This window comes from Balaenoptera acutorostrata, chromosome 20, assembly GCF_949987535.1.
Source record: "Balaenoptera acutorostrata chromosome 20, mBalAcu1.1, whole genome shotgun sequence".
NCBI lineage: Eukaryota > Metazoa > Chordata > Mammalia > Artiodactyla > Balaenopteridae > Balaenoptera > Balaenoptera acutorostrata.
This window is the reverse complement of record NC_080083.1, coordinates 41886701-41907260: the sequence shown is the minus strand read 5'-3', so window position 1 is coordinate 41907260 and position 20560 is coordinate 41886701. Positions and strand designations below refer to the sequence as shown.

The window sequence follows — 20560 nt, the reverse complement described above, 5'->3', positions numbered from 1 at the left end:
AAAAACACTACAAGGCACACTCCGGGACCAACGCCACTCTCCTGAGTAATTAAGAGTAGAGTTCCTAGAAAGACTCAAAGGAAGGCCCTTTGGCCCCCTGTAGGCCTGAAGAAGGGAGAACGAAGAAGGGACTTTTAACACGAAGTTAGCTGGGTAGCTAGCACTCTGGGAGTGCTAGTTCCTAAGCACCAGCTCCCTCCTGGAACCCAGGCCTATGCCTAGCCTCTCACTGCGTGTCTGTGTATTTGCCCCTGTTTAAAACCCTGCCTGATGTGTTGTTTTTCACAGGCTTTTTCCAGTTAAAACTCAAATTTTCATCTCACTTTCCTTCCTTTATGCCAGGTTATTTCTCAGCTCGGTGCTCACTTCTTATAGGGAGTCAGCTCAGAGCAGCTCCACCTGCCCAGTTACTCCAAATGCCTCGTCTTGTTGATAACAATCATGTTGTTATAAAGCACCTGTCTCTGCCACATAATTGGGCTTTCTGTGGATCAAGGTGCAGTTCCTGAAGTATATATAGACGTCTCTCTCTATAAACCAGAAAGTAGATTAAATAGGACTTTGTGATCTGACACCAGTGCTATAAGAAACATGTCTGAGTGGTTTTTTTATAAGCTTTCTAAAATGATGGGGTTACCTATTTCCAATCTGCCCCATGACACTCGGCTTCCTGTGGGCGCCCCATAGCATTTCCTTACTGTGGGTACTCAGATGACGATGCTTACTGACTGTCCTGGGCCCTCTGAATGGTAAATTAGTTCTAAGCAGGGACTAGAAGCAAGGCTCTAAGATTTCCCACGGAGTGACTCAGCAAATATCTGCTGAGCAAAGATCATCAAATGTTGGAGCTGGGTCCATACTTTTCAGAAAGAGATAAAGGCTTAGGGAGGGAAGAATTTTGCTTAAGGTAACAGTTGCGACAATATTACAAACCTCTGTCTGATGTGTTTTGTTCCAGATTTAGCAGGTCCTCAGGGGCACAAGAATCGGCTATGAGGGAAGGGGAGCTGTGAGAAGGCTGGCTCCCGTGCTGCTCTAACACAGCTTCCAGTTCGGCCATTTCCTGCTGGATCTTCAGCAGGTTGTCTTGCATGGTATCCCTCTGCTGCAGACACGAGAAACGACACCAAGAAAGTTATACTCTTTTAGAAACTTGCCAGAAAACAAGAATATGTTACACCAATTAATTTCAGCATGGGACTTGAAATCACCTTGTATGGAATTACGAGTTCTGGCTGAGCACCTTTTTAAAAATTTATTTATTTATTTATTTATCTATGGCTGCGTTGGGTCTTCATTGCTGCGCGTGGTCTTTCTTTAGTTGTGTTGAGCGGGGGTACTCTTCCTTGTGGAGAGCGGGCTTCTCATTGTGGCAGCTTCTCTTGTTGCAGAGCACGGGCTCTAAGCGCGCAGGCTTCCGTAGTTGTGGCACGCGGGCTCTGGAGCGCAGGTTCAGTCGTGGTGCATGCGCTTAGTTGCTCCGCGGCACGTGGGATCTTCCTGGACCAGGGCTTAAACCCGTGTCCCCTGCATTGACAGGCGGATTCTTAACCACTGCGCCACCAGGGAAGCCCTGAGCACCTTTTAATCGGACCCTATTCATGCAATTAATGCCCATGAAATTATTTCAGAAAGATGTTAGAGGGGGAGAAAAAATTCCTCAAACTCTCCCAAATAGGCTTGTTTTATTGTGATGTCCTTTGAAGTTGGTTATTTTCTTTTAAAGCTAGGGAGTGAAAAAATACGGTACTTAAAACACTTTTGGTATTTAAAATTAGCCTGATTCTGTTAACATCTTCCACAGGCTGCATTTCAAAAATTTGGTATTGTGGCACTCATAAGAGATTTGGGTTAGTCCATATAAAAATGTCTAATCTCTGGCTTGTGAGGTCTCTTCCTTTTCTGGGATTCTTTGAACATTTAGTTTCTAACAGAACAAGCAAAGAGCTAATTCATTAATTTATCTATTTATTCATTCATCAACTATTTGTTGACCACCTATTATGTGTTAGGCACTGGGGATACAGCCCTAGAATAGTGCTGCCATTCTAGATGGGGACAGGGTACCTAGAGATCGCTGCAGAGAAGAACCGGCTACATGGAAGGATCCAGCAGAAAGAGCCCTCAGAAAGCCTGTAAGGCCAGTTATTGTTTTCAATTCAAGATAATGGGCTCCTCTTGCTTATGAGGCTCGTGATGTTTATTTCTCCATATGAAGAAGAAATCTGCTAAGTCTAAGGTTTTTGATAAGCGAAGTATTTGGTAAGTAAGAAGCTCTCCAAAATATACATTTCTTCATTACTTTTAGAAGGAGCATGTATGGTTGCCAGCAAACCCTGGGGAAACAGATTGTTTCACCCTGTTTCTTCTGATCCTCGCAAATGACTTTGCCCTCTACTAAAAACAAGCCATCTACTTTCTCCTGCTACAGTGAGTTCACAGTTTTTAGGAGGTTTTTATGACTGGGAAAAGCTTTCCCTGCTCCACAAAGGCTTCCACTGCTGCACTGAGACTGCTTTGCTGCCAATGTCCACAGCAGCACCATTGCCACCACGTGGTGTCTTGTGAGTAGTTCCATCACTGATCAAATCCTAGCCAAGGGCTCACCTCAGTAAATCTGGAATGAAACCAGGATACCTGATAAGCTTCAAGGAGCTCTATCAGGCACTACTGCCACAACCATCACATCTAACTTCTGTGGCCATTAAATAGGTTAGAAAATCGAAAAGTAATGGGAGAATTATAGGTAGATAACTTTCCTTTGGGTTTTCCCAAAGCAGTTACTTTATAACTTGGACAAATTCCCCTGCAGGCAATTGGCCTGATACATTTGGGAGACTAAACCCAAATTGGTTACCAAGTTTTCTTGATTCTAATTCTTGTGTTTCTTGAATTAGTTCTACTTTTCTTTTCTATTCCCACTGTGCTACTCTGATATCTACTTTTAATACAGCTAAAGTTCCCTAAAAGCCATGTTTATCATGTCTCTTTTTTCCATTTGGAGCTTAGTTGTATACAACTGCTCATATAAAAAGTTAACACTTTCTGAATACTGTATAATTATTACTCGTTATTGCTCTCATGATAAATTCCAAATTCCTAAGCACAGCATTCAAAAAGGTCTTCACGGGCTTCCCTGGTGGCACAGTGGTTAAGAATCCGCCTGCCACTGCAAGGGACACGGGTTCGAGCCCTGGTCCGGGAAGATCCCACATGCCGCAGAGCAACTAAGCCCGTGTGCCACAACTACTGAGCCTGCACTCTAGAGCCCATGAGCCACAACTACTGAAGCCCGCGTGCCAGAACTACTGAAGCCTGTGCACCTAGAGCCTGTGCTCTGCAATAAAAGAAGCCACCGCAATGAGAAGCCCAGGCACCGCAACGAAGAGTAGCCCCCGCTCGCCGCAACTAGAGAAAGCCCATGCACAGCAACGAAGACCCAGCTCAGCCCAAAATCAATCAATCAGTCACTCAAAAGGGCCTCCACACTCTGATCTTATCTCTTGTTTCTTCCCAAAACCACCACATATGCCCTGTTTTCCAGTCGCATGGGACAACTTTGTGTTTCCTGGGCATGATTTCATGCCTCTGTGCCTTTGCCTTGATTTACTGCCTCTCTTCTCTTTCCACCTGGAAAAAATTCTTCTCATCTTTTAAGGTCCAGCTTGAGTATCTCCTTCAGAAGTCCCCACCAATAATACATCTCCTGTCAGGAACAGATGACCCCTCAGTGCTTCATTTATACTGCTAGTGCACATGTATACCGAAGTGGAATACCTGTTCCTCCTAGATGGATGGCATCCTTCCTTAATCATTTTTGTATCCCCAACACCCAGCAGGCAGTAAGCATTTAGTAAATGTTTAATGCAGAAATGAATTAATGAATAAATATAGTTAATCAGTCTTTGATAAAGAACAGATACTAATGATATGAAATTAGGATTTATCTCCTATATATGTCTCCCCAGTTCTGTATAAACAGACCTTGGGAAAAGATCCCACTTCAATCATTTTGCTTGTTGGAGCTACTCTAGATTTAAGTTAGCCCTGAAATCTGACTTTGGCTCTGTTTTGGGTAGATGCTTGATAAAAACAGGTTATAAAATGAATCTTGAACAAATAGACATATATCTCTGGGAACAAGATCATAAATATAGAAGACAAGGAGGTAGTTTATTGAATGTCAAATATTATACAATATGGCTAAGGCAGATGGAACCAGAAACCGAACACTACAACTCTAAAACACAAGGGATAAAAAGGTGAAAGTCATGTTGACAGAGCCCCAAATCCACACCGAGAAAGGATCATAGTAATTGCAAACAGAGAAAAGGCCTCCTAGGGAATTCCCTGGCGGTCTAGTGGTTAGGACTCTGCGCTTCCACCGCAGGAGGAACAGGTTCGATCCCTGGCTGGGGAACTAAGATCCTGCAAGCTGTGCAGCACAGCCAAAAAAGAAAAAAAAAGAAAAGGACTCCAAAATCTTTTCATTAATTTAGTCACCATGGCAATCCTGCAGAAGTGGAGAATACAGGTGACAATTCAGGCACAGAACAGGCAGTGGTCTCAGAGGTTTCTTCCTGACTCCAGCAGGCTTCAGTCCTAGAGGGATTTGCTCTGTGTTGAAAACAGGCAGTAGAAGACAAGCCCTCTATCTATAGGCCTCATAGCAATGCCAAGACTCAGAAGTTTAGAACTGGATACTACCCGGTGTTGGCAAAGGTATAGGAAAATGGGAGCTACCAAGTACCACAAGGGCTGGAAGAGCACAGCTTGGTTCAGTCTTTCTAAACGACAATTTAATAACATGTCTCAAACAGCAAAATTCCAGTCCTAGGAACTTATACTAAGGAAGTCATTGGGGATGTGGGCAAATATTTAGCTATCAAGATAATACTACAGGGACTTCCCTAGTGGCACAGTGAATAAGACTCTGCACTTCCAATGCAGGGGGCCTGGGTTCGATCCCTAGTCAGGGAACTAGATCCCACATGCATGCCGCAAATAAGAGTTTGCACGCCACAACTAAGGAGCCCGTGTGCTGCAACTAAGGAGCCGGCGAGCTGCAACTAAGGAGCCCGCCTGCTGCAACTAAGACCCAGTGCAACCAAATAAATAAATAAATAATTTTTTTTAAAAAAGATAATAATACAGTGCTGTACATGATAGCAAACTGTGTCTCTTGCCCTGAAACCCTCATATTCAGCAATAGGTTGAATAAATCATGGTGTACACAAGGAAAGAATACTATATAGTAGTTAAAAATAAATTCATTGGGGGCTTCCCTGGTGGCACAGTGGTTGAGAATCTGCCTGCTAATGCAGGGGACACGGGTTCGAGCCCTGGTCTGGGAAGATCCCACATGCCGCAGAGCAACTAGGCCCGTGAGCCACAGCTACTGAGCCTGCGCGTCTGGAGCCTGTGCTCCGCAGCAAGAAAGGCCACGATAATGAGAGGCCCGCGCACCACGATGAAGAGTGGCCCCGCTTGCCGCCAACTAGAGAAAGCCCTCACACAGAAACGAAGACCCAACACAGCCAAAAATAAATAAATAAATTTTAAATAAATAAATAAATTCATTGAAAATTCAGTGACATAGTAAAAACAATGTAAGTATGTAGAGTATCATCTGAATGTTTTTTAAAGATAAAGTATACACACACACACACCCCCCTGTGTACAACAGGAAGAAGAAAGAATATATACCAATAAGTTAATAGTAATGACTTTTTTTTTTTTAATAGTAATGACTTTTAATGCATAGAATTTAATTTTAAAAATAATTAATACAAGTTCATGGTATAAAATTCAAGGCACAAAAGGATATTCAGAGAAAAGTAAGGCTTCCTCCTTCTCCTTCTCCCAATCATCTATTTCCCCACCTGAAGGCAACAACTATTACCTATCTTTTGTATATCATACCAGAGATAAATGTTAAAATTTACCGAACGAATCTTTTCTTTTCTTTTTTTTTTTAAATTTTTGGCTACATCGGGTCTTAGTTGGGGCATGCAGGATCTTTCATTGTGGCAAGTGGGCTCTCTAGCTGTGGTGTGCAAGCTCAGTAGTAGTGGCGCACAGGCTTAGTTGCCCTGCGGCATGTGGGATCTTAGTTCCCCGACAGGGATGGAACCCGTGCCCCTGCAGTGGAAGGACGGAGTCTTAACCACTGGACCGTCAGGGATGATTTTTATTTATCTGTATTTTCTAAGTTTTTTATGATGCACGTATACAATATTATAAGACTATCGGCTTTTCTCAGTTTTATCTAATCTGGCATTTCAGGAAGTTCAGAAAAAAATGTCATTTTTTGCTAGCAGCTGAAGGTGTATTTAAGGTTTAGGTGAGAAAAAGAAGTCATGGCAGGATGATTCAAGGTGGTCCAGATATCTCCATTTTAAGAATGTGCATATTATAGTTCAGAGATGATAAGTAAATTGCCTAGAGTAACACAGCCAGGTACAGAACTCTCACCGATATTACCACCAGCAACCACTGTGTCCATATTCTAAAAAAATAAGTTGAGGGTCTTCTCTGGTGGTCCAGTGGTTACGACTCTGCACTCCCAATGCAGGGGGCCCGGGTTCGATCCCTGGTCAGGGAACTAGATCCCACATGCTGCAACGAAAAAATCCCACATGGCACAACTAAAGACCTGGCGCAGCGGGAGGAAGGAAGGGAGGAGGGGAGGAAGGAAGGGAGGAGGGGAGGAAGGAAGGAAGGAAGGAAGGAAGGAAGGAGGGAAGGAAGGAAGGAAGGAAGGAGGGGAGAAAAAAAAGCTGAATGAGCCTGAAGTTTTGAATATGAGAACTTAGAAAATTTTGGTGCCACTCCTACAACATAAAAATTAGGAGACAGAGCCAGGTTCTGTGAGGAATATGATGTTAATTTTTAGATGCTGTGGTAGAGAATGCTTTTTCTAGGAGACTATTCTGCCTGGAGTACTGAAATATTCATGTTACCAAATGTTGTAGATATGACAAAGCTGTTACCCCCCTCACAGGTCACCAAAATATTGGATATTGACCACTAGGAAAAGAAGTAAAATTGTGTACTTTTTTAAAGAAAAAAGATGACTTACAGGCACTGAAGAACAAATAACTATACGATTTAAAAAGAAAAAACAAAAAGAAGTATCCACCAAACAGTCAAAGGCTAGATAGTGTCTAACAGGAAGAGAACTCTGTAGGTGTCAATTTGGTACTGAGAAGAAATACAACCCTCTATTTGATACAGTAGTGCTTTCATATATGTTTTTGCTATAGGGCAAATGGGTTTTGAAGGTTTCACTTATTCATTAAATTCAGTATTTAGTGTTCTGCAGTGAGCATGTTGGTACGTACGTGTGTGTATGTGTGTGTATGAAATAGAAGGTAACGTGTTCCATCTCGGTGCTTACAATCCAATTTGAGGAGACAAGGTCCCACACACAACTGTTATACCATTAATTCTAAGAGGTGATATAAGCAAATGTAAGAATGCGGGATGCATAGCACTGAGAACACCACACACACATCCCCATGTGCTTTTTACCTGAGTGGTTAAGATATCGCTCTGAGAGGACAGCCCCAAACAGTCTTCAGAGAGGCTTGTTTCACTCTCATACTCAGATGCTGCTTCACCTTAAATGATAATAAAAATAGAGATTCAGTTGTAAAAACAGACAGCCAATAAATACTCCAACTTGCAGTACCTGTTTCTTCTCATTGACAGGACAAACTTCACTTTCATGTCACACAAAATGATTATACTCTTTGTTTGGGGACACCGGATTTCCTCTTAGGGATCGTAAGGATGAAAACCAGAAGCAAGTCCACCAATAATTAGGGCATTAAATCTCATTCAAATAGAAAAGATGTTCTAGCTGAGTAAAGGACTTTTGAGGAAAAGCACCTTGGGAAGAACATACTTAACGTTTAAGAAGCAGTTACTTTCATTGTACTTGGAAACTCGTAAAATGTGCTCCCCCAAAGGCATAAACATTTAGTTCATTTCTATAAAATAGACGGGGGCAAACACAAAAACCTGGTTCCAATACCTATGTCTGAATCCACACTCTGCTCTTCTTGGCGATTATCCTCTTCCAAGCCAGTTTCCCTTTCGTCATCATCTGAAACCAATTCCTTGTCACTCAGAACTTCCTGGTTTTCAGACTGATGCCACACTTGTTTGGAAAGAGGATCAAACATCAAGAAAGGATCCTGGGTGTTTGTATTAGCGGTGAAGTCTTGCACTGCACTGCACCGTGAAGAAAATAAGCTATTAGAATATCTTGCTTCCTCCTGAAGGTGATGTTCCTGGGATGCCTTTGCCGATGTCACCTGGTCACTGCAGTCATTTAAGCTATTCTTCAATGATATTAGGTTCTCCTCTGTTTCCTTAGATAGACCCTCTGTGGCAACAGCATTATGTCTGGTAGATGGAGACAGTGTATTGGTTACTTTACCAAGTAAGTGTTGGAAGCAGGGAAGCTCTTCATCCTCACTAGACACATTCTCTTCTGAGGACTCAGCCCCTCTTTCGTGACCCTGAGCCAAACATGTATGATGGGCTAAAGGGCCAGGGCTCCTTCTGAATTCTCCTTTTTGGATACTTTTGCTAAAAACAGCAGATCTTTCCTTAATGTCACTTTCAGCAAAGTTGCTATTTTCCTTTATTTTGTCATCATTTAACAAGTCATCAGGTGTCTCAGAACAAACCTGAGAAGCATGGCTTCTTCCCATAGGTTGTTCTAGGTTATCTGAAATTAGACGTGGGGAGAAATCTGCATTAACAGCCTGAAGTGTGCCTTCATTTTCTCCTTGCCTTTTTATTTCAGGAAGTTGACAGTTACTTACAGGAAGACTTTGCTTATAGACTTCAGGCTGCATAAGACCTAATCTGAGCAAAGCACTTAATTTAGGTCCTCTGTTTCTATCTAGTTTTGCTTGAATGTTTTCACCACTGGAACCTACTTCATTAATACTAGAGCCTACTTCATTAGTACTGGAACCTACTTCATTAATACTGCTTGAGCTGACTTCTTTAAAAGTGCTTTCTCGAATGTTATTTTGGCTAATTGTGTTCACTGTACTTTGAATGATGCTCTCGTTTTCCATTGCTCTTTCAGGTGACATTACAGGTTCCTCAAACATTTCCTCTGACAGGTTTTTCTTACATATAGTTTTAACAGATGACCTGATGGGAGAAAGTGATGGTATAAGATATGGGTTTTGTGAAATCCCATGTTTATTTGCAATAACGAGCTCAGTTTTGTTGCCTCTGAACTGTGATGACTGACAAAGCCTAGTTACTCTTTTTGGGCTACGTTTGGCATGATCGCTCGGCTTCTTATCTTTTTGACCAGCCACAGGGAAGTCCACAGTTGTATTAATTGCCCGCACATGCTTGATTTTAGACTTACTCTTTCCCTGATTTTCTTCTTTTTGTCTGCATTCAAGAGGGACTCTTGGACTTTGTTCCCTTAAGGACCCAGAGTGGGCACAGACTGCTGCACATTCCTTTTCTGGATTTTCTGGATTTGAAAACAGAGCAAACGTCTGACGCTTTGAAACCTTGAACATATTCTGCAAATACTGTGTATCAAGTTCACTCTCTTCCATTTCTATGCTCCCCTCCTGAATGTGGTTAATGTCATGTCCCAGTGGATCCTGAAAGTCCTCTGTGTCGTTTCTAATATCTTTAGAACAACTGTGGATAAGTTCCTTGGGGCTTTCAATTGCTGCACACAGACTCACATGTTGATTTGGTGCTGTCTTTGCCTTCCCTAGGGTGTCAGCTTCCAGTAATGAGATACTATCCTGAGTGCCATAATCAGTATCAGGTACCAAGGAAATACTGGTACTCTCTACAGATCTTTCAATTTGCAAACCTTTTCCTCCACTTAATGTCAGATCTTTGGGGTCTTTGGCACTATTCGACACTTGAATTTTTCCTAGGTTCTCCTCTCTTTGAAGGCTAGGATTAACAAACTCTTGAAGTTTATTAGAACTAGAACAGTGAGTAAAAAAACCAGGTAGGTTTGTTAAATTTAGTTCTGGATAAGTGTCACTGGCAAGTCTTTTATTTATTTGTTCGTGTGGCTTGTTACTCTTCTTGGCTCCAGTTGTAGGTGCTTTATCTCCCATGAATTGAAGCTTTTTGCCGTGCCTGACTGGCATTTGGCTGGAATGTTTTTTCTTCATCTCTTCACTGCTAGAACAACTATCAATTTGTAGTTCAGTATGATGAGGTGGGCTTGGGTTTCTACTGACTACTAGTTCAAGTGCATGAATCTTCCTGGTAGAGGACTTCCTCCTCAGCCTATTTTTAGGTGCTTTTGAACTATGGATATTCAATTCTAGTTCCATATTGCCTATACTGCTGCTTATAGGTTCAGGCTTAGTTCTGAAAGCAGATTGTTTTTCCAATGACTCTGTTAGGTTAGCATTTTTCTCTTTCTGAACATAATCACCTGTCATTTCAGTCTCAGGACCATTACTAGTAACATGCATCCCATGACCATTCTGCTCTGTTTGGTCAGTTCCCTCAGTTATTTTTTCAGGAGTCTTTGGAATAACTGCCAAATCGACTTTCTTGATAAAATCCTCAGGATGAAGGCCTGATGTACTTCTCCTTTTACGCTTTAGTTTATTTGTGAGGGGGCGCTCTTGTGTTATCTGAGGTTCTACAGTAGATGCTCCTATAATTAGATGTTCAGCTATGTGGCTCAAGTTAGGGAGGCTTGCCTTCCTCCGATAGGTTTTCCCAAATATTTTATCTTCAATATTACTCTCTACTGGTTTGGAGTGGACTCTTTCACTTTCACGTATTAAAGCACCATGAGGATCACTGGCCATTAAGTCTATTTTCTCTGAAGAACCCAAATATCCATCAACTTCCTTTGGAACTTCCACTGCACAAGCTACTTCAGTGTTTGATTCAAATCCCCCATCATGTGAGTCGTTAGAAGTTAACATTTCATCACTTCTGGAAAACCATTCATTAACTTTCTGTATGCTACTATTCACTGTTATCCAAGGAAACTCTTGGGAATCTCTAGGACTGTTAGAGCATGCAGGTTTCTGCTTATTCAGTTCTTTTCTCCCATATAGGGGATCAGCATTCAGAACTACCTTTTTCTCTGTACTGGGAGTCTGCCTATCATTACATGTGTCCTTACTTTCAGCCCATCTGCTCTGTTGGCTCTTTGCTAAGACAGGCTGTTTGCTTTTATTACAGAATTCAGCCTTTTCTACATTCATTCTGTCTTTAGTGAGTAATAAACTGCTGTTTTCATGTTGTAATGAGCTGGCATGAGTATCTGTGCCACATGGCTCCACATGCAAGTTTGAAACAGAAATACCCTGATACTTTTCTGGATGCTTCTCAGTTTCATGTTTCTCAGTGGTGGTCAAATCTTTATTACTGAATTGATGATGTTCAGCCTTTGTTATGTCCTTCTCAGAAAACTCACAAGCAGCTGGAAAAAACAAAAAACAAAAAAACCAAGGTGCTTAAAAACTGAATTATTATGAAAAAAATATGTACTTAATACAACTTAGTTGAGGGGGAATGAAGGAACTGGCTAGTCTTAGAGACACCTCCACTATCAAGTATACTGAAGATGTAGCTCATACTCCTTTGCTTAATTCCTATTTATCTAGAGTCTCATTATTTCCACTCAAAATAATTAGAATTTTAATTTCAGAATTCTCCCTACTCATAAACCATACCTCCTATTTCGCTAAACTCTAACAGTGAATTAAAAGCACAGTTTGAGACTCACAGACATGGAGAACAGACGTGGTTGCTAAGGGGGAGGGAAGGTGGAGGAGAGATGAAGGGGGAGTTTGGGGTTAGCAGATGCAAACTAGTATATATAGAATGGATAAATAATAAGATCCTACTGTATAGCACAGGGAACTATATTCAATATCCTGTGATAAACCATAATGGAAAATAATATTACAAAACATGTATATATATGTAAAACTGAATCACTTTGCTGTACAGCAGAAATTAACACAATATCGTAAATCAAATCTACTTCAATCAAAAAAAAAAATGTACAGTTTGGGCATCAGACATATAGTGCTCTGTTCTATCTTCAGACTCATACTCCCTCTATCTAAATACCAGTATGCAAAGTATGAAATAAAAACACAGCAATTAAAAGTAAAGGCAACAACCAATTACATAGGGTACTATTATAACCATATCAGTCTAGTGCCATTGTCAGGCTGTACCATGACATCTGAGAAAGAATGATATTCTAACTCTGCCAAGAAATGTTGTGAATTATAAACGTCCCAAATGGTTCTTCAGAATAATCTAATTACAGTACCACATCTACCTATTCTTTCTTTAGTGCCTGTTAAGTTGGAAGACTTGCCATTACCCTTTTTTGCAGGATTCAAACTGGCTTCAGCCTTGGCTCCTTGAGGGGTGATTTCTAACAATTCATGGTCTCCTACACTATAGGGAAAAGACAGAAGCCTTAGTGAGAAACAGTAGTTTATATGCGCACATAGTTGTCACATGATCAAGTATTTTAGCTCCTCTAGGTAGGGTTGCAATAAGGGTGATCAATTTGATTTACTTTTTGAAATCTGCACTCTCCTTTGGTAACTTCTATTCAAAATGAAATGGTCAGACTGAGAACATACAGTCACAAAAATCACAGCAGTAGTATAGGACATTGCTTTATGAACATACAAATGAGAACTAAAATTTAAATGATGGCCAAATAATAGCTAAAAGATAGTAAAGAGAAAACCAACAAAACTTAAAATATATCTTAATGAGAATACAAGCACAAAGTTATCTAAACAAAGGGAGCACTGGGATGGAACAGACATTCCAATAGAATGCAAAAGCACACCACTTTGCAGCACTGCCTTCTGTGCTTCTTTTCAGGCTAAAAACCATTTTCTCCCAATTGAGAGATCAGGAAAAAGTCATTTGCAAACAAAATCTGATTGGCAGTGATACCATCACAGATCTTAGGGTCAAGCACTAATTCCTAAGGAAAGCAATTTGACAACCCAGTTCGGGGCTGCTTGTAGATTATGGTTTAATTTAGGTAGACAAAGTTTGAGTTACAGACGGAATAAAGGAACAAAGGAAGGAAAGAATTGAAAACTGAGTACTCTAATGTTTTCAACAGCCACAATTATCACTGAGTCAACACTACCATACACGAGGAACTAAGCTAGGGCACAACCATCTGCTGGAAGTAAGTCTGTGCATAGTTCTACTGTTACTTTAAACTCTTTCAAACTCTTTACTAAGAAACCAACCAACGAAGCAAAAAGGGTATTTTCTGGACTTCCCTGGTGGCGCAGTGGTTAAGAATCTGCCTGCCAATGCAGGGGACACGGGTTCGAGCCCTGGTCCGGGAAGATCCCACATGCCACGGAGCAGCTAAGCCCGTGTGCCACAACTGTTGAGCCTGTGCTCTAGAGCCCGCGAGCCACAACTACTGAACCCGTATGCCACAACCACTGAAGCCCACGCACCTAGAGCCTGTGCTCTGCAACAAGAGAAGCCACCGCCATGAGAAGCCTGCGCACTGCACTGAAGAGTAGCCCCCGCTCGCAGCAACTAGAGAAAGTCCACGCGCAGCAACGAAGAACCAACGCAACCAAAAATAAATAAATAAATATTTTTAAAAAGGATATTTTCTCAGCTATAAAATGAGGAGATTAAAGTAGATGGTCTTTTTTTTTTTTTTTTTTTTTTTAAATTTATTTATTTATTTATTTTTGGCTGTGTTGGGTCTTCGTTTCTGTGCGAGGGCTTTCTGTAGTTGTGGCAAGCGGGGGCCACTCTTCATTGCGGTGCGCGGGCCTCTCACTATCGCGGCCTCTCTTGTTGCGGAGCACAGGCTCCAGACACGCAGGCTCAGTAGTTGTGGCTCACGGGCCTAGTTGCTCCGCGGCATGTGGGATCCTCCCAGACCAGGGCTCGAACCCGTGTCCCCCGCACCGGCAGGCAGACTCTCAACCACTGCGCCACCAGGGAAGCCCAAGTAGATGGTCTTTAAGGTCTATTCCTATGCCATGATTCTAACCTAAAGAAATACCAATCCTTAATATTAACTAGATACAAAAATGCCAGCTTCATAGAAAAAGGCTCTCTTTGACTCACCTGCAATAACTGGCCTTATTAACTGTATCTTCAGAAGAATCAGATCCTAAAAAAATTCCCCAAATACCCCCAAATAACAAATCAATAAAAGGATTTTTATTGAAAGGGTTAAACTCAAAAAATACACTTGTTGCAAAACATATCTTCAAGAAATATTTACTGAGCACCCACTACATGGCAGGCACAATGATACATATGTCAGGCAATACAGAGAAGTGGTCATAAGCACAGGTTTGAATCACAGCTCTGTCACTTACTAGCTTTACGACCTTGGCAAAATTTCTTAACCTCTCTGTGCCTTAATTCCCTCATCTGTAAAATAAGTATAATAGTAGTAATCACCTCAGGTTTGTCATGCATCTTAAATGAGTTACACAAGTAAAACACACCAGTGTGTACAGTACAGTAGGTGCTCCTAAATATTCTCTATTACAATTATTTTGATTATTTTTATGAGGCAATACCTGTTGTCTAGGAACTTATGGTCTTAAAAGGGGAAAAGACACAAGAAATTTCGAAAGAATCTGATAAGTACTATGGCAAACATTAGTGCTTGGGAGCTCAAAGGAGGGCCATTCTTTCCAATTATAAATATACTCTAAACGATAAGACATAGAGAGACCTGTTTGAACTGAGCTCAGCTGTTCTTAAAAGTCTTTCTAGTCTAGTACAAGTTATCTTAGATCCCTCCAAATGCTGTAGCCCACTTATCACATTCTTTCTTAGCCCTACTCTCCACATTTCCAAAGTATATTTACACATACTTATAACCAGACATCCTTTCTTTTGCTGTCTTTACAAAGTAAGGTTCTTTAAGGTGAGACCTGCATCTTTTACAGTATTTATAACACACCATAAGGCTAGTAAAATTATTTTATTTTCACTTCCCAGAGCTCCCTGCCACTGTATAAATTGTGACCAAGGTTTTTGGTAAAACTCTTAGACAAGGAATCCAGCAACTATTATTCTAAACTTACAAAATCTGAGACTCTTACCCAATTCAATGTAGACAGACTTTTTCTGAGGTTGTATCTGCTGCTTTGTCCTCAGAGATCTCACAATTCCAAGGTTAGAGAGCTGGACACTAAGACTGGTTTCCTGCTAAGCAGTAAAGAATGATCAACAAATTGTTGGCCAGTTCTGTGCTTTTTTTTTCTTAACAGAAACTCAAAGCCATGGACAAAACAAATAGACCATTACCAATTAGCTAACATTTATGACACCTCAAAAAAACACTTCGCAAACTACACACCAGAATGTATGAGTTTTGTGTGCTTTGAATACTTTTCCCCTCTCTCTGTTGTTCTAAATTTTTCTAAACTAAATATGTATTATCTGTGTAATATTTTTAAAGATAAGGAAAGCATTTTTTTTCTTTTTGTTTTTTTTTTCATTGTCTTTCTTTTTTAATTAATTAATTAATTTATTTATTTATTTTTGGCTGCATTGGGTCTTTGCTGTGCGCGGGCTTTCTCTAGCTGTGGTGAGCGGGGGCCACTCTTCGCTGTGGTGCGCTGGCTCTTCATTGCAGTGGCTTCTCTTGTTGCGGAGCGCGGGCTCTAGGCTCGCGGGCTCTAGAGCGCAGACTCAGTAGTTGTGGCTCACTGGCTTAGTTGCTCCGCGGCATGTGGGATCTTCCCGGACCAGGGCTCGGATTCATGTCCCCTGCATTAACAGGCAGACTCATACCCACTGCGCCACCAGGGAAACCAGAGAACTATTATTTTTAAGATCTTCATTATTCATTCACATATGAATAACAACAGCGCAAATCTCTGCATTTTCTTTGACAATTACACTTTTAACTTGAAGCAATTTTCAAATGTTAAAAACCGATTTTTTTTTCCAGGCAACTTTTCAGAGGCAATAAAATAGAAGATAATTCCTTGTCCCTGGAGAACTGCCATAAGATGGTTATTTTAAAAACTAGCAAGCTGACCATCAGTGTCCTTGTGGCTATCTTAGACAGATATGAACCAAAATATGTTCATCAGAATGAACAAAGCACTAAAACCGGGGACCTTCTCTCGTCTCCTTTAACTCTTGTTTGGCCACTTAATTTACCATCTTCCCTTGTTTACTGACTTTTTATGTAAATCCATAAGCATCTAACACACTCACCAATTCCAAGTGCTCAATAAAGAGATGTTATCAGAATACACAAAAATGGCCTTACCAAGGTAGGATTTTCAGGTGCACTCTGTCGAAGTCTTTTGGCCCGGTTTCGGTAGCCCATACTTTGAATGATAGAAACTTCCTCCTTCAGATGCTCAGGAGAGTTATTTTCCTTTTTTGAAAAGTTATAACTGTTTGCAACTGTGAATTACAAAGGAAAACATTATTTTTGCTGTTAGAAAAAAATGTATTAATTGTAAGCAAAGAACCAAGAGAAAGCCTGTGTATGCTCTTTGTTGTACAATATTAAAACAATGCATTAAAGGTTGCCTATACTTTTTTAAAAAATGAACTTCAGAAGTTCTACTCCTAGGAAATGAACACACAGACCAAAGTTATTTCTACTCCTTTTTTTCCCACCTTAATACTAACAAATCTGCCTATTAATACCATATTTCACTGAAATTAAGATACCAGTGATATAAAATGCACCATTATTTTCTGTACCACTAAGAAAGAAAACACTAAATTAAACAATGACACACCATTGATGGTAAATTGCTCCCAATTTTGGAGATGTGCAAATAAAAAACGTGTATCTTAGGATGGATAAAATAAGGTGTGAGACCAGTGGGAATGATTTAAAAAATAGATTACAGATAAAGAGCTAAAGTTAACCTAGACCAAAAGGTCTTATCACCTATTCATATAAGATAATTCCACAAACTTCCATTTTAATAGATGGCCACTTGAGCATTGGCCCCTGGGGTTATGCAACACTTACTCTGCAATCCTGTGTCAAGCTCAAAAGCATGAATGACCTTCAATACCTCTTCAACAAGCTGACTAAATCTTGTACTTTCTTGTAGGCTTCTGAAAGTAAATTGTTTGAAAGACACACTTAGCAAGTGATTACCAATTTTTTAAGGACACTACAATAAGGAAAGACATGTAAACAAATAAAAAAAGAAGTAGCAACAGTTAAAAAAAAACTATATGAAAAGAACAGAGCTATTAGTGACATTACACTAATCAAAACATCATTGACAGCAGAATTAAACCACATAGCAGTATTGATTGTTTTTATAATTTTTTTTGGCCATTCAAACTTACCAAAAGCCTATAACTATCTAAAATAATAGTACTTTGAATCCACAGTAGATATAAATCCACTGCATAGAGAACTTATTATTCTTAACATCTGAATCCCATCCACCCAAACTGCCACTTCTAGCTCTCAGGGATTTCTGCCAAATGATGATTACATTATTTCAAAATCATAGATAGATAACAATGTCCAAAGAGAGATTTTGGTTTAGGACAGTTGTAGGACAACATACTTTATTTATTCATTTACATATCTGAGTGACTACTATGTGTCAAACATTGGAAAAACAGTGTTGACTGAGACAGACAAAGCCAGTGCCCCAATAGAGCTTACATCCTGGCCAGAGGGACACACAATATATAAATGCATTGCATATGTGTTTGTGTAAATAAGTAGAAATATACGCAAGGAAGAAAAATAAAAGCAGGATCAGGACAATGGGGGCAGGGTGGTACAGTCCTATATTAGATAAGACTGCAAGTTCTTGCATCATTTAGAAGGATTAGAAAAAGGCAATGAATTGCTAGTACCTGTATAAGGCAGATGTACTGTAAAATTTTCAGAAAAATGACTTTAGAAATAATTTACCCTGTCAGCTAAACACCCTTTTTTATATACTTTTCTACTGATGAGTGGTTTGATAGGAATACCAGCTATGTTATTAAGGAATTTCTACTTTTTCCTGTTGTTGTCACTTCCAACCTCCCAACTACCCAAATTAATATACCTTCTGGTTATATCATTCTTACACAAAGGACACTGTGAAGGCCCTTTCTTCTGGTTGAGAAGTTTCAGCATACAAAATCTATAAATTTTAAAGAATGAAAAGAACAACTCAAGTTACATTTTTTTTTTTGCAGAGAGAATATTCAAAAAGCAAATAGCCATGAAAAGAAAATCTCACAACTGCCCTTAAGAGCCATTTTAAAGGTAATGGCAGGTGAATTACAACCAATGGCCTTTAATTGTTTTTAGATGCTGCATAATCAGAAAACAAACTATATAAGCAAAGATCTATTAAAACTGAACTTACACGCATATGGCTTACTGTTATGATCAAATAAAACTTATTAAAAGTTAATATGGTGTATTTAATGATATACTCATAATTATTTCATGCTGCATAACCAGACAAAAATGGTAAGTAGTTCAAGTAAAATGATTATAATTAGTTTAAAAACTCAGCACCTCAATACAGAAGTTACAGTAATCAAGACAGCATGGTACTAGCATAAGGATAAACATATACATAGATGGAATAGAATGAGAATACAAACATACATCTATGTTATTGTTGATTTTCAACAACAGCACCAAGACAATTAAATGGAAAAGGAACAATCTTATCAACAAATAGCGCTGGGACAGCTAGATATCCACATGCAAAAAAATGAAGATAGACTCCTATCTCACACAATACAGAAAAATTAACTCAAAATGGATCACAGAACTAAATGCAAGAACTAAAACTATAAGTGTTTGTGACCATGGGTTAAGCAATGATTTCATAAATAAATAAATGGCAAAAACACAAGCAACCAAAGAAAAAATGGGTACACCAGACTACATCAAACTTAAAAACTTCGGTGCTACAAATAATACTATGAAGAAGATGAAGGGACAATCCACAGAATGAGAGAAAATATCTGCTAATCATATATCTGATAAGGGACTTGTATCCAGAATATATGAAGAACTCCTAAAATTCAATAAAAAAAGAAATAACCCAATTAAAAAATGGGCAGAGGATATGAAGAACTATTTTTTCCAAAGGAGATATACAAATGGTCAACAAGCACATGAAAAGATGCTCGATATCATTACTCATTAGGAAAAAGGAAATCAAAGCCACAATGAGATGCCACTTTATGCCCACTATGATGGCCCTAATTAAAAAGACAGATAATAATAAGTATTGGCGAAGATGTGGAGAAACTGAAATCCTCATTCATTGCTGGTGGAAATATAAAACAACGCAGTCACTTCAGAAAACTGTTTGGCAGTTCCTCAAGATGTTAAACAAAGAGTTACCATAAGACTCTGCAGTTCTACTCCTAGGTTTCTTTCCAGGGGAAATGAAAACATAAGCCCACATAAAACTTGTACACAGGACTTCCCTGGTGGCACAGTGGTTGAGAATCCGCCTGCCAATGCAGGGGACACGGGTTTGAGCCCTGGTTCAGGAAGATCCCACATGCCACAGAGCAACTAAGCCCGTGCGCCACAACTACTGAGCCTGTGCTCTAGAGCCCGCGAGCCACAACTACTGAGCCCGCATGCCACAACTACTGAAGCCCGTGCGCCTAGAGCCCGTGCTCCACAACGAGAAGCCACCGCAATGAGAAGCCCGTGCACCGCAATGAAGAGTAGCCCCCCGCTCACCACAACTAGAGAAAGCCCGTGCACAGCAATGAAGACCCAACGCAGCCATAAATAAATAAATAAATAAAATAAAAAACAAAACAAAACAAAACAAAAACCCCTCAAGGCTGGAAGAAATCATGCTCCTTTTTATATTCACAATGCCCAACAGAGTATCTGGCATAATCAAGCTGCTCACTAGACATCTAAGGAATGAAGGAGGCTCACTCAGGGTTTTAGAATGGCTTTGGATAAAGAACAATTTTGTTGTTTGTCTCAGACGCTGAATATGGCTAAGAAGACTTGAAGATCATATGCAACATGTTCAGAGTCAGCTTCCTTTTTTTTTTAATAAAGATTTTAACATTTATTTATTTAGGCTGCGCCGGGTCTTAGCTGCAGCATGCAGGCTTCTTAGTCGCAGCATGCGGGCTTCTTAGCTGCAGCATGCTGACTCTCAGTTGTGGCATGTGGACTCTTAGTTCTGGAATGCATGAGGGATTCTAGTTCCCCAACCAGGGATTGAACCCCGGTCCCCTGCATTGGGAGCACAGAGTTTTACCCACTGAACCACCAGGGAAGTCCTGAGTCAGCTTCCTTAAGAAAGGAAAATACTGCTCCCATTGGCTGGTGGTGTCCATAAAGATCAACGTTCCCTTAGGAAGAAGACAAAAGAAGACTCAAAAGAGAGGTAGAACGGAAAAAAGTGAAGAGAGCAGAAGTAGCTGTGGTGATGATTATTAAAAGCAGTGATTCACTGATACAACCAATATTTACTACATGTCCAGTATTGTTCTAGATGCAAGAAATTCAGTGGAAAAGGAAAACAAAATCCCTGCTATTATA

At 40.1% G+C, this 20560-nt stretch overlaps 1 protein-coding gene across 1 annotated transcript in view; it reads right to left on the bottom strand.

Moving 5' to 3' along the window:
- The window catches only part of BRCA1 (BRCA1 DNA repair associated), a 62249-nt gene that overhangs the window by 26517 nt on the left and 15172 nt on the right, over nt 1-20560 (bottom strand). The window contains 9 exon segments of the mRNA XM_057535628.1: nt 934-1105; nt 7534-7622; nt 11345-11461; nt 12380-12456; nt 14131-14176; nt 15126-15228; nt 16307-16446; nt 17030-17118; nt 18081-18158. Coding sequence (XP_057391611.1) covers nt 934-1105; nt 7534-7622; nt 11345-11461; nt 12380-12456; nt 14131-14176; nt 15126-15228; nt 16307-16446; nt 17030-17118; nt 18081-18158 — 911 coding nt within the window.